We start from the raw sequence: 14,465 nt of genomic DNA, 5'->3' as shown, positions 1-14,465 counted from the left end.
ATGGGATCAGGCGACACCGTTTTTCTTGTGCGTCTGCATTCTTTCAGGAAGGTGTGTTGCAGACGAGCGGGAAGCACCCACTGATGATGCATTTTGTTCAACACCAATAAAGAACTGAAGCTCAGCACGGCCTCCTGGTGGGCTCTGAACTAACCCAGAACACAGACGGAACGCACGGGTTACACAAACAATAGAGGGGTTCGTCCTTTTCTAAATTTCCCACAGTGCATTGCGTGCGGCCATATGTGTGGGCTGTGTTTACGCGCTCCGTGTTGTTGATTGATCGTTCATCCAGCGATAACGCAGACTACGTGTGCTATTAAAAACCGTCAATAACTGTGGGAGAGAAAAAAAGAGCTTTTATCGCGTTCCTAAGGTTATTTCTTGGCCAGGGGAAGCGGGAGAACAGAAGAGTGAATGGCGAAGGAGAGCATGCACTGCTGCAACCACCGATCTGATGTGCTGTGCTATGAACCCCGGCCAGACAACAATGAAGCTTACTGGTTTTCTGAAGCCTTTAATTATGCTCAGCCTTTAACATTGTAAAGGCTGAGCATCATAAATACACATCTGCCTTTGTCTCTGCCTTCCGGGGTCCATGTTTTAGTCCGGACATCACATGAAGTTTCCTCTGCTGCCTCTCTGCTGTTGTAGATGGCCTCCCCCTCCTCCTCCTCCTCCTCCTCCTCCTCCTCCTCCTCCTCCTCAACCCACCTCTGATGCAGAGTGTTATGTATGCTCTGCAAAGAAAATGTCTGGCAAAGCCTCTCTTTATTTTTCCAGTGATTTGAATATTCCAAGGTATTTCTTTTGGACATGATGCTTTCTTCTTTTCTCTGTCCAAGGCCCCAAAGACAGGAACCTTATGAAATATATACATGGAAACCTGTATTGTATTTAGGAATGTACAATGAAGTGAGGCCAACATAGGGAACAGGCTTTGCACATACTGGTTATATTGGTTTTTCACACGTCAAGGATGTCTTCAACCTGCAACAATAAAAACCTGTCCTGAACTCTGACAGTCATTACAATAGAACAGTGTAATTACTGGCACTTAAAGTGCCTCTGTAACATTATCTTATCTATGCACATCCAAGTTTCACGAAGGCCTCTCAGTTGTTGTGTTCTTATGCAAATTAGAGCCGGAGGTGCACACAACCTGACAGCACACCACAGAGAACTGACAACTTGTTTACACTGACTGACAAATAGGGATCGTTTCCTTGTCATATAAGTCACGAAGCAACATGTTTTGTCCAGAATGTAATCAGAATTCCATTTCATTAAACTGCTGCACTGTTTCCCTTGTAGATATCCATGTATTATTAATGAGGTGGTGTGTCTAACTGTAAAAGTACACGGTGCAGCATCTTTCATCAAGGCTGACATCCTTGTTCTATTAGTAGCAGCAGAAAACAATCATGTTACAAAGAAGTTCTAAAAGTTAAACTTGACTTGGAGAGAAGGTCAGAGAGGCCAGACTGAGGATGGGACTGCCAGGGAACAGGGCTAGAGGTCGACCCAGGAGAAGATACATGGAAGTCGAGAGGGAGGACATGAGAGTGGCTGGTGTTGGGGAGGATGATGCAAAGGACAGGGTGAAGAGGAGAACGTTGATTTGCTGCCGAAAAAAAAAAAAAATCCTCAGATGCTCTGACAACCAAACACAGGACCCGCATACATAAGCCACTGCTTCGAAGATAACGCAACACAATGTGTATCACTTCTAACCTGTTTGTCCCAAAGCATGCGCGTGCCTCAGCTCCACCATGCAGGAAGATGCCTCGCTAGATTTTGTGTGACATTAGCCAGGGCGCCTGACAAACACACATTCCTGCAATGATTTATCCATTCGGCACATTAAGAGCAGAGGAAAGCAGAAAGGACAGTGATGTAACCTGCATGGTTACGGCATATTTTTTTTTAGTCGCTAGGGTTTCACACTCTGCTAACTGCTATTGGGGTAACGGCAACAGAGGCCTCTGTTTGCAGTAAGTTATTCATGTCTCTGCGTGGGAAACCTCTGTGAGCCATGTAATATGGGTAAGCTGTTGACTCTAAACTTACTCGCAGGTGTCGACGTGTACCGGAATACTTGCCTGTGTGCTTCTGTCATCTGTATTCAAACACTGACATCGCAGCTGAGCATCTTCTGACAGTTTAGCAACATATTCAGATATGTAATGGTCTTTAAAAGTGGCCTTCTATGTCTGACTGCTTTCATTTCACTTTTATGTCTTGTGTAATCTTCAGTTTGTTACCTTACCAGACAATTATGTCTAATAGGGGTATGGCAAACTCATTTTTTGTGGTGTTGCTGCATGAAAATAAATGCAGATTAGAGGCCCTCCTAGTCGCTCAGTAACTTCACGGCTGAACGCTACTCTTTTTGTCAGTGGTGGTTTGTTTTGAGGCTCTCGTGATAAAAATTAATTCACACATGCAATTCCATGTCGACGGCTTGATTTCGCAAGCCACCCATATTAGATGATTGCCCGCTCCCACTTTCATTGCTACGTCATCTGATCAATTCTCAGCTCATTATTTTTTTGCAAGCTGTTTGATGCTAAGCAGTACCATGGAAACTAAACAGGACATCTCTGTGCGTATGCGTGTTAGTCTGTCATTATCATGCCATGCAATCTACAGGCTAATGTCAGGGTGAGCAACACAGAGATAATGTGTACCAAGCAGATTAAAGGGAAGTAACAAGAACACCTCACACGTGCACGGCCCAAATTATTTGCTCAGCAACTATCACTAATTATTGTCACATGGATGTTGTCACACAGTTTTGCAAGTGCTGCACAACCCCCCCCCCCCACCGATAAATGTAGGATCTGAGGTTTCACCAAAGTGAAGTATTTACAAAATATAAATCCTTGCATCTCAATGTATAGGCCATTTAAGCTCCCATCTCTTACTTTCACCCGAGCGGTTTCATGATTGGTTTGGGGTTGTGTGAATTAAACTGGCAAACCATTGACCAGTCATTTCTGTGCAGGGTTTTGGAATGTATCCACAGACAATATATATTCGATTCTAGTAATTTCACAGTTTGCAAAACACAATCCCTTTCACACCGCTCTTCAGCATATTTTCTGTGCGTCACCAGGTCCCTCTCCTCTGACGGTCTCCACAGGAGATCCACAGAGAAGCAAAGGAGTCAACCAGAGAGCAGAAAGTAAAGTGAGTGCAGGAGGACGGCTGAATGCTGCACTATAACTTGAGTATAACTTTTCAGACCTCCTCTTCTTTGTCTGTCATGGTATGTTGTCCGTCACGGTTCAGCCACTCAGCTGGACTTCTTCAAAGGTGTTGAGGAGATTTTCGGGTGTTCCCTGAGCCGCACTGAGAGTCTTTGGATTGGATGAAGTTTACAAAAGTATACGTGCAAAGTCATTGTAAATGTGCTCTGCTGCACCCACACAGACCTACACGTCTCACCTTGTGTCAAACCAGTTCAAGTCCAGATACACGCACCCATGAGCAGGTTGATGTCAGCTTCACGCTGCATATGGGTGCGTGCATATTGGCTGTGGTATTCTTCTTCTGTGGTATGTCTTCTGTTCCTGGTTACACAGCCCTCTAGACATGTTGGTTCCCACTTTGAAGTTGTCGTTATTTTAGGTAAATTTTATGCTGTCATGTTTAAGAATTTGGAGTATCTTTTTTTGTTTTGTTGAAACCAGCCTTTTTGACAAAGCTTGCTAAAACAGCCAAAAGCATTCGTGCGCTGTTTCTGTCAAAGGACTTACACACACCAGCAGACATTCAGCTGTCACCTCTGGTTTTTGCTGCTACTGAGCTGTAGTTGACATTATGGGACAAAAATCTCTATCTCTGTTCTCTGAGATTGAAAAATAACATTTCAGTGGAACACACATGTTAATATAATTATAGCATATGTTTTCACCAAGAACTGTGTTTATTACATTTTATAAAAATTCTTTGCAGTCTACGGCTGTTCTGGAGTGCAACTTGTCTGCTTGGCAGAGACAAACAACAGTGGGGCTGTAATTTTCATTTATTTGAAGCATCTCAGAATGATTTCCATATTGAACAGATTATCTTTTGGGTTGAACGGATGGCAGCTTCCTACCAAACTTTGTGGTCCCATCAGACAGATCTCTGCTGCTGGGCCCAGTTGAACAGTACAGTGCACACATCAGATTAAAGATGGCATCTTAATTATATTTTGCTTGGAAAACAACTCTCCTCCGCAGGCAAAAAACAAAAAACAAAACTTGTGCATGTCAGTTAAGTTGTTAGTTTTCACATGACTTTATTTTGTGAAATTTAATTGATCTCAAACACAAGAAAAATATTATGGAACCAGGTCATACGAACAATGCCCAACCCAGTGGTGCAAATTTAGGCTGTTATATAAGTTTGAGTTGGACAAAACAAGATATTGTGTCTTAACTTCAGGATAATATCATGGAGATTGTATCATTTCCCCCCCTCATTTTTTTAGAGCTAAAAAAAAAGGGAATTCTTTAAGAGGCTTATAATTTTCTCTGACCTCATCTAGAATTATTGAACAAGCACTGTTTTAGAAACGAAGAACCCCAGACTTTCTGAATTACTTTAAACAGTGATGCACAATTTCTATTTAACATTTCATATACTAGACACGTGAAGGCGCCATTTCCATGCATGTGAGTTTTAACGACATTACAATAAGAAACGTGACAGGTTGTTAACAGATAACGTTGTAAGCATTGTTAAAAAAATAAAATAAAAAAAAGACACAACAGCGCAGGGCGGCAGAAAAGTTGTCCAGAGAAAAGAGAGTCGGGACACAAATATTGCAAACATTCGACTTTTTTAACCGACAGATTTATAATAAAACCTGCAGTCAGTCTGCCTGCAAGAAATTAGAACATGCACTTGAAAGCCAAACCCGTCCGCATTCGCGTTTAAGCTTCGCGTCCTCATTTCCATTGCGCGTGGCGCGCCGCGCCGCGCTCACATGTCCGATGCGCGAGGAGTCACGGTGGAGAAGGGTGGGGACAAGAAGCCACGGCGACTCGTGAGGAACTCACGCAGTAAGGCACAGAGACGAGGTCACGCAGCAGTTTAAATCATCCTCGAACGCCCAACACCTTATTGGCGCTCTGATGTCAGTGTCACGCTGCGTGTGTTCCTCCTGCAGACGGAGGAGGAGGAGGAGGAGGGCGGCATCGTTCATCAAAAAGTTAAAGACTCTCACCCGAAGACTCCTCTTGCATTTGTGTGTGTGTGTGTGTGCAAACCTCTTTCTTTGACCACTGGACTCATCCCACGATGGCCAGAGCAGCCTAATGGGAGATGGATTCGGAGCTGAAGGATGTGAAGAGCTCCAACTGCTTGTCCCGCAACGAGAGCGACTGCGGAGCGAGCGCGTCTTCCCCTGCGGTGTCCACTGCGCTGGCCAGCGTGCTGATCTTCACCATCATAGTCGACGTCCTGGGAAACGTCCTCGTCATCCTGTCCGTGTACAGGAATAAAAAACTCAGGAATGCAGGTGAGAGTTAATATAGTTCCAAATATAATCCAAGCTCATGTAAATACATAATGGAAGCAAAAGGCCAGGGAATGTTCTACGCATTTGGATTTGGAGACGCTCAAAATAGAGCTTGAGCTTATTTTAATTTTTAATTTTACATTGGAAAGAAGTTGTTTCATTATTTCAGAAAATGTGAAGTATTTCGTAAATTTAGAATCCAGCTCAAAGGGGACAGTCTTTGTCTGAATGACCCACACGTGGGGCGCCGCTCTATTCATTCATGGGTACAATTCTGTACTATAAAATGTATACGTGACCTAATTGTGTCTGACAATCAGTCTGCTCTCTCAAGTGAACCAGCAGTCTCTGCGCTTCCACAGCCTCGCCCGTCTGCCTTCATAGATCATAAATAATACCAGCTTCCCACTCCATCTGATTTTATACTGGGGTCTCCGTCCCATAAAAATCACATCCCTTCTTATATTTGGACCCGTACTGTCCCATGAGCAGCCAAGGCGACAGACACGGCTGTTATAGCTTTGGTGTCCTTTTGTGTTTGTGTTGAACAACTTCACATGTAGATGTCATCAAATTAAAATGTGACAGTAGTGTGAAAGTGAAGGACGTAGTTAATAGAATTAATTCATTTCATGTGCCGTCATAATCCGGCTGCTGCTGTCGCCACCAAATGAATCTGATCTGCAAATGGAGGATCACTCACATGTACAGTATATGTGAAATACAAAAGATTTTACTCTGAGAAATACGAAGTTGATTGAATTTACAAATTAATTAACAACGTTTCTTTATTTCTTTGCTTCTGGTTCTTTCTTGGGTACGGTGAGCTACATGAGTCACATAAGGACATCTAGAACTGGTTTATACTTGCTAGACGACATATGCAAAATAACTCACAAAATATTTAGATTGCTTTACGCAAAGTAAAACACTGACGGCTGTCTTTTGCACAAGTTGCATATGCACTTGCAGGGATGGCCTCGTTTATTAGCTATATCGCATAAGGATCACTGTCATGTCTGTAACTGTATATTATCAGTCATACCCCGAGTTGCATGTGTACCCATTTACTTCTTTAAAATATGACAATATCTCCACACTTTTTAACTGGACTGGGAAACTAGAAAAGTAACAAAAATAAACAGATAACCAGTCACAGGACAGTCTAAGCGACAAAATAAATGACTCCCTGCAGGGTCTGTGACTCAGGAAATAGTCTTAGGAGACAGAGGATGTCACTCCTTTCTCGAGAGGTAAATTGGAATTGAATTGAATTTGCTAAACCATGTGTTTTGCTTTAGCTTAGAACATCAATATGTTAACTGCTTTGTTATCCAGATGCTGAACGAAGAGTCTGGACTTTTGTGTCCTGCATCAAAGATACTTTTATGTTTACTGAAGTGTATCGAGTTATATTCCTCATGGAGTGAATCAGCGCAGTCCATCTATTTTGGCTTCTGGTTCGACTCACTCAGAACTCTGACTCCAATGATCCCAAATCTGCACACCAGTTTTCAGGTTTCATTCATGACAGGATCGACTGAGGTGAACGATAACTAAATTCCTGTAATTCCTGAAAACAGGACACAGAGTTCTATGAATTGTGTTTTTTTTCATGTCGTCCTGCGTTGCCCTGAAAACGCAAAGCGGCATGCTCCATTGTAACCGCTTGCTATTGCTATCAGTGAAGAAAAACGCTTTCAGCCGAGACCAAAAACACCAACTCCGTGCACATGACATGAGCACAGTGTTGGAAATAATTAGCTTTTAAATACACTTTCATGTATATCGCAAACACTTGTCCAATTTGTCTCTGCGTGCAGCCAATTGCAGTTTGGCAAGACAGTTCGGAGCCTGCACAGTAATTGGATTACTTTGAGTTGACGAGCCTCAAACAAGAGAGCTGAAGTGGTGTCCTCTTGGCCAGACACACTTGCGAGTAGAAATCTGAAACGGTGTTGCATGCTCGGAGTCTCTGTCTCATATCATCATTCCGTGCCCTTAAGTGACTGAAAGTGTAACTGCTGTCTATACCCAAACTCCTCTCTGTTCCAAACAAGCTAAATATAGTTTTGACTCACTTTGTATGAATGTTTTGAAAAAAAATGAAAACATGGGCACAGCTGGAGAACAGAAATCAGCTTTATATGATCTGTCTGCCATAAAAAAATTGGTCTCCGTGAATGATGGCTGTTTTCTGACGGGGTGATGGTTGCAGGATAATACAATTGTACTCTCCGGGTTCATAAACTCAGTCATGACTGATACATGATTCATGATTTACTGAGGGTTCACTCCGATATGTGTGTGTGTGTGTGTGTGTGTGTGTATACACTTAAAAAAAAAATTGGAATCCAGAAAATAAAAGAAACATTCCATCTCCTCTCCCCGCTGCTCACTGCAGAGTGCTGGTTTGCTTCCTCACACACACACACACACACACACACAGCAGCAGAACCTTTCCGCTCTGCATCATTTCAACACACTCACCTCTCTCCATCCCTCCCTTATCTACCACTCACCCTCAGAGGGCACATCCATTTGTGCGTATTTGGTAGATGCTGGTACACTCGGTGTTTAACGTCAGAAATGTGCCCTAGAATTTCCACAATGTGTTCCACTTTAAAAGATTCACGAACGCACAACTGTAACAAATTCAATCCAGCCATGCACTCTTCAAAGGGAAGGTACCGCAGGACTGCTAATTAGGGGGGTAAATACTAGAATGGCTCATTGGGGTTAACCCGAATAAAAATACACTCAACTCATTAAATCGTGCTGCCGACAACTCTCTTATCGGAGAAGGTGCCGAAAGCAGAAGGTACACAGGACAACACACGTAGAAGGGAATGACATGCTGCAATGGGAACGCTGCACTGGGAATGCTGCACTGGGAACGCTACACTGGGAACGCTGCACTGGGAATGCTGCACTGGGAACGCTACACCGGGAACGCTGCACTGGGAACGCTACACTGGGAACGCTGCACTGGGAACGCTACACTGGGAACGCTACACTGGGAACGCTGCACTGGGAACGCTACACTGGGAACGCGCTGGGATTTTTTCAATGAGAGGCAGGAACCAGGCAAGTCCGGATAATTGTCCTTTCGGGGGAGGGGGGCGCAGTAGGAAGATTTCTGAGACGAGAGCACACACGGCCCCCCAAAGCACCAAAGAGCACTTTTAGATTAATGGTCAATTTATCCAGAACTTTGAAAGCCGCCGTCTTGGAGACTTTCCGGTGCACCAGGGCAACTCCCGTCCCAATTAGCAGATGCCGCCCCCCCCACAAATAAGCCAAACAGCCAAATATCTTCCACATCCTCTAGAGATAGGACCGTGAGACAGACCACTCTCCATTTCTCCGAAGGATCCATGGCGTAGCCTGCCGCGTGGGTCCCATCTGGACAGGTGGGCTCCCCCGGAGTCCCATGCTTGGGTGAAAGAATGTGATCAATCACACTACGAGACCAGTTAATCAAGTCCATTATTTAGTAGGCCAGAGCTCAACACGCAGCGGGTCCTGGAAAGCAGACAGACGAGACGAGACAAAGAATGCAAGCAGGGACGAGAGGAAAAACGTCTGCTCTCGTCGAAGAGTCAGATTGAGTCAGAGTTCTGAATGAGGAGCGAGTTTAGGTGGACTGCATAGATCCACCACAGGGAACAGCACTCAGTACACGTCAGTAGACACAGCAGTCTCTTCTTCTCACAACAACAACATTACAAAATCAGTTCCACATCCAGATGTTTTTCCAAACTACTCTGAATGGGTGAGTTTATATTGGACCAGATGCTGATCGCGTACCTGATGGTCCGACTCCTCGCCGTGCCAGTGAGTCGTATTTTCCTCAGACACAGGAGGTCTGATTGGTAGATGGCCTTTGAAGATGGCGATGATGCTTTTGGCCGGGCTTGTAGCGTGCTACATCACTATAAAAGGCTGCTCGTGTCAGTTTAATGTTAAAGCTCTTTGAAATAATTTGCTGGCCCCCTTGAAAACAAGTTCATGAAGTATAGCCACTCCTAATTCATCAGCGCTGATGCCCCTGTCGAAAGGTTATTACTGTTTGTTTATGATGGCGTGCTGAGTAAATGAAATGGAATCTAATTTGCGGCATGCACTTGTGCTAATGAGCCCCGGTGACATTCGGCTGCATTCAAGCGGCACCAGGCCTCCTACTCATATTTGTGAATTCATCTTTCCTTCAGGTGTAGAAATAGAGCCGTGAATCAAAAATGTAGAGCATCGCGTTTCCTGCGTGAGCAGATAGACCGACAGGATACAGACTCCGGGTTTGATAGAAGAACCCTTGAGATTCACACTTGCATGCAGCCGAGCCAGTCGTGTCGCTACAAATCAGCCAGCGGCTTTTTGTTTTGTCTTTTTTTTTGTTTATCCCATGTGGTTCACTTTGTATTTTGTACTCCTCCATTCTCCAGCATAACTCCCTTTTTATTTGATTAGTTTTTGTTTTTATTCTTCAGAACTACTACTGTACTTTCAGCTTGTCCCTTGAGGGGTTGCCAGAGCAACTCAACGTTCTCCACTTCACCCTGTCCTTTGCCTCGTCCTCCCCAACACCAGCCACTCTCATGTCCTCCCTCACTACGTCCATGTATCTTCTCCTGGGTCGACCTCTAGCCCTGTTCCCTGGCAGTTCCATCCTCAGCATCCTTCTACCGATATAGTCCCCGTCTCTCCTCTGGACATGTCCAAACCATCAAAGTCTTTCCTCTCTGACCTTATCTCCAAACCATCTAACATCCACTGTCCCTCTTATTGTCTCATTTCTAATCCCATCCAACCTGGTCACTCCCAAGGAGAACCTCAGCATCTTCATCTCCACCATTTCTAGCTCCGCCTCCTGTCTCTTCCTCAGAGCCGTCTCTGAGCCGTCCATCATGGCTGACGAAGACCTTTCCTTTCATCCTCTCCTATCACAGAGCACAGCTGATACTTTCCTCCACCCGTTCCAGCCTGCACACGATTCTTCACTTCCTTTCCACATTCTCCATCACTCTGCACTGTTGAGCCGAGGTACCTGAAGACCTCTACCTTCTTTACTTCTATTCCTTGTAACCAGGGTGAAGTGGAAAAAGTTGATTTGCTGTGGTGACCTCTGATGGGACGAGCCTAAAGTACAGTAGTAGTAGGGAGGGTGGAAGGTAGTATCTCTATACTACTGTATATTTAAATTATCTGCAGCTTGTGTGTTAACCCAATCTGATGAGAAATGTCTTGTTTCCCTCGCACATAACTGAAAAGTTATCTGTTATACTGTTTTGAATTTTGCCTCATCCCACAGAAATGCTGTATGTGACAGCCAAAGAGGGGATTTGCATGGTAGCGGCTGAACTCATGGCAATTGCTTTAAAGTATGAGCTGGTTGATCTGATCCAAGTTTTTACTCGGTCGAGAGATTTGGAGCGCATCCGGGCTGATCCAATAATAACAGATCCAGTGGTGTCACAGATGCTAAAGGTTGTCCCTAATGCCTTGCAACCAATCGGCATTCAGGCTGAGCTTCATCCAATCCACTGCTGTTGTTAATAACAGCATCCAAAGATTTCATATCCGGGGGTTTACCTGTTTTCTTTCAACAAGTCATTCGGAGTACTATGAGTTTGGGTGTAATGACTGTCAGGACGACCATGTTGGTTCTCCCAGTCTTTTAATATTGGATGCCAGCAAAACAAAGACAATATCCGACAGCATTGCTGAAATCTTAGTGGTACTTTAACACTCTCATCCCCTTGAAGATAAGGGTGCAGGGGGTTCAGCCGCGGAAAGCGAGCAGGCTGCAGCTCATCCTGTCCTTCCAGTGCAGATCATAGCCACTGAGTCACGTGATTTCAGCTTCAGCACAATGACAAATGCACACAGCATGCACGGCGTGCATCACAAATGCAATATGACAGATTTACCCACTGAGCAGACTTGAGGATGTAGAACAAATTTCTTTTTTTCAGCTGGCTTGAGACAGGACTCCGTTTTAGCAATATGGAAATCAACCTGTTCGACATGTCTGTAGATTAGAACAATGTGAACGCATCAGCTGATTTTAGCCTAAAAACTAAAATGATACACAAGAGGAAACAAGTAGAGCGATTATACAAGATTTTGTCATAAAATATAAATCATTTAAAAAGAATATTTAATGATGCCACAATGAATCAGTTCCAGGGAAGTAATTTCAAAGTAGGCATGTTGCTGAACAACCTGCTGGAGCTGCTGAGAATGTAACACGTTTTCAACACCAAGGTTTGATTGCCAACATGTGTTTTCAATCCACTCCCATTTGATCTGTCAATCAAACTCTGTTGTTTCAGCTGTTGCTGTTCATGCTGTTTGCATCAGCCTGGCGCTACTGGAACTATTAAGCACCATTAATGATAAGATTAGACAGTTTTATCTCTAAAAAGCTTTACTTCTGGTTTGAGTGGGGAAAACGTTCCACTTCATCACAAATCTCCAAGCTCGAAGACAAAAATAGTCTCGGTAAGCCGTAAAGTTTGCTAAAAGCTACGGGAAGCGAGTGTTTCTGCAGACGGACCACAGTTACATTTCAAATTGCGATTTACCGTCTTGTCGTCTGTGTTTTTACCTAATACAATAACACAATTGGATTTTTCACTTGATTAGTTCCCCAAACCAGAGCTGCTGCCCCGTAACAGCATCAGATGTCATTTTCTATGATTCGTGTTTCCTGAGGAGATCCAGTGTCACACTCGAACCTCTGGAGGACAGCAACTCGATTTGACGTAAACTGAGGGTGTAATCACTCGTCCTTGTGTTCATGTACTTAATCCTGTTGTTCTAGGTGAAGAAGCTTTAAAACAAACATAACATGATTGCAGAATTCTTATTGGTATGCAATCTACTTACCAAACTCAATTTTGCAACATACAAGAGTCCACAGCTATGCTATTGCGGCTCTTCAAATCAGGCCGGGCAGTCATTTTTGTTTCCAACATACTGCTTCCGATGACTAAGGAGTTTTAATATTTAACAGGTTTTTGACCTTAAACTTTGGTGTTTTCATGCAACTTTTCCTAATTAGCTTTAAAGGCGTATGAAATGACAGCTGAGGTCTGTGCAGCTGCCATTAGTCTGCACGTATTTGGTCGTATACGGAAGTATTGGGCAACAAGCAGTTGTCAGACATATAAATCATAGTACTGTATTCCAAGTAATATTCCCCTCAAAAATGTGTTGTGGTGACAAATTCACGGAAGTATTAAAGTCATCCTCGGGGGCTTGTTTTTGAACTATTTCCCTTTGGAGCACAAAGAGGAACTGTTGCTGTCTACACCTCTAGCAAGACTTAACTGTTGGCTTTAAATCAAAAAGCACAAAAGAACAACCAAACCAAAAAAAAAACACAAAAACCGCTAGCAACAAATGAGGACGCATGACAAAATCCTCATCAAAGGAAGCAACGGGGGGCCCAGCTCTCCTACGATGGTGAATCACATTTTGTACCACCAGTGACGAAGTACAAATGTAGTACCAAGCGGAAAGTGGAAATAGAACGATCTGTGGGTGGCACACATTGTGTATTTAATTGTGCACCAGTTGGGGGTCATGGTTTGTCTGCTGTGCTTCCACAGGCAACATCTTCGTGGTGAGTCTGTCTGTCGCGGACCTGGTGGTGGCTTTGTACCCCTACCCTCTGGTCCTGACAGCCATCATCCGCAATGACTGGACTATGGGCGACCAGCACTGCCAGGCCAGCGGCTTCATCATGGGCCTCAGCGTCATTGGTTCCATCTTCAACATCACAGCGATTGCTATTAACCGCTACTGCTACATCTGCCACAGCCTCCGGTACGAGCGCCTGTACAGCCTGAGGAACACCTGCTGCTACCTGGGCCTCACCTGGCTGCTCACCGCCATCGCCACAGTGCCCAACTTCTTTGTCGGCTCGCTGCAGTACGACCCCCGCATCTATTCCTGTACCTTCAGCCAGACTGTCAGCGCATACTACACCATCTCAGTGGTGGTCATTCACTTTCTGATCCCGCTGCTGGTAGTGTCCTACTGCTACCTGAGAATATGGGTGCTGGTGATTCAAGTGAGGCAGCGGGCTAAACGGGAGCAAGTACCCAAGATCAAACCGAGTGACATGCGCCACTTCCTGACTATGTTCGTGGTGTTTGTGTTGTTTGCAGTCTGCTGGGGGCCGCTGAACCTCATCGGCCTGGCCGTAGCTATAAACCCTGTGAAAGTTGCACCAAACATACCCGAGTGGCTTTTTGTCACAAGCTATTTCATGGCATACTTTAACAGCTGCCTGAATGCCATCATATATGGACTATTAAACCAAAACTTTCGTAAAGAATACAAGACAATCCTTCTTGCTCTTTGCATCCCACGACTGCTCCTGATGGAGACCTCCAGGTGCAACACAGAAGGACTGAGGAGCAAGCCTTCGGCGGGGGGGGGACAAACAATATTGTAGCAGAGAGGAATGCATAGCCTGATGAAAACTCATTGTGCACGCGTCCACCCCGTGCCTTTTCACAAGATGTGTATCATGCACCAGTGCTGAAGGTAAGGAAATAGCCAGTTGCGCCACGGGTGCGTTGTGCACCTTTGTGACAGCTTCCCGATGACTCCTCAGTTTTCACCCAAAAGTACATCATTTTCATGTGAAAGGATCATCAGTACTGTGAATGACTTGAGTTGGTGCATATTGTAAAGCCTATTGTCGCACACACACACCTAGGATGACTTGCTGCCTATTGGCACAAAGCAAATTAAACTAAAATAAATATATTTTCTATTCCTGCTGTGTCTCTTCACTCTTTAATGCAGCATTGATAAATAAAGCATGTTGAGGTTTGTCTGTGTTCCTTCAGTGTAATCAACTAGTGCATGTTTATTCTTTCATCAGTGGTCATGTGTTCTGCTGTCTAGATTTTAGTGATTGAGAATGTGAAAAATG

The 14,465-nt window shown here is 44.3% G+C and overlaps 1 protein-coding gene across 1 annotated transcript; it reads left to right on the top strand.

Annotated features, from left to right (window-relative positions):
* The first annotated feature begins 5,316 nt into the window (after positions 1-5,316).
* On the top strand, positions 5,317-14,123 carry mtnr1c (melatonin receptor 1C). Its single transcript, XM_068740031.1, has 2 exons — positions 5,317-5,512; positions 13,129-14,123. The coding sequence occupies exons 1-2, from the start codon at positions 5,317-5,319 to the stop codon at positions 13,977-13,979; spliced, it is 1,047 nt and encodes a 348-aa protein (XP_068596132.1). The 3' UTR covers positions 13,980-14,123.
* Positions 14,124-14,465: the final 342 nt, after the last annotated feature.

This window comes from Brachionichthys hirsutus, chromosome 6 (assembly GCF_040956055.1).
Source record: "Brachionichthys hirsutus isolate HB-005 chromosome 6, CSIRO-AGI_Bhir_v1, whole genome shotgun sequence".
NCBI classification, from domain to species: domain Eukaryota; kingdom Metazoa; phylum Chordata; class Actinopteri; order Lophiiformes; family Brachionichthyidae; genus Brachionichthys; species Brachionichthys hirsutus.
The sequence above is the reverse complement of the archived record's forward strand: the minus strand, read 5'-3'. Positions and strand labels throughout refer to the sequence as shown.

Coding starts and splice junctions, on each gene's coding strand:
- mtnr1c (XM_068740031.1), top strand. CDS start 5,317: ATGGATTCGGAGCTGAAGGATGTGAAGAGCTCCAACTGCTTGTCCCGC. Junction 5,513..13,128: donor TAAAAAACTCAGGAATGCAG/GTGAGAGTTAAT, acceptor GTGCTTCCACAG/GCAACATCTTCGTGGTGAGT.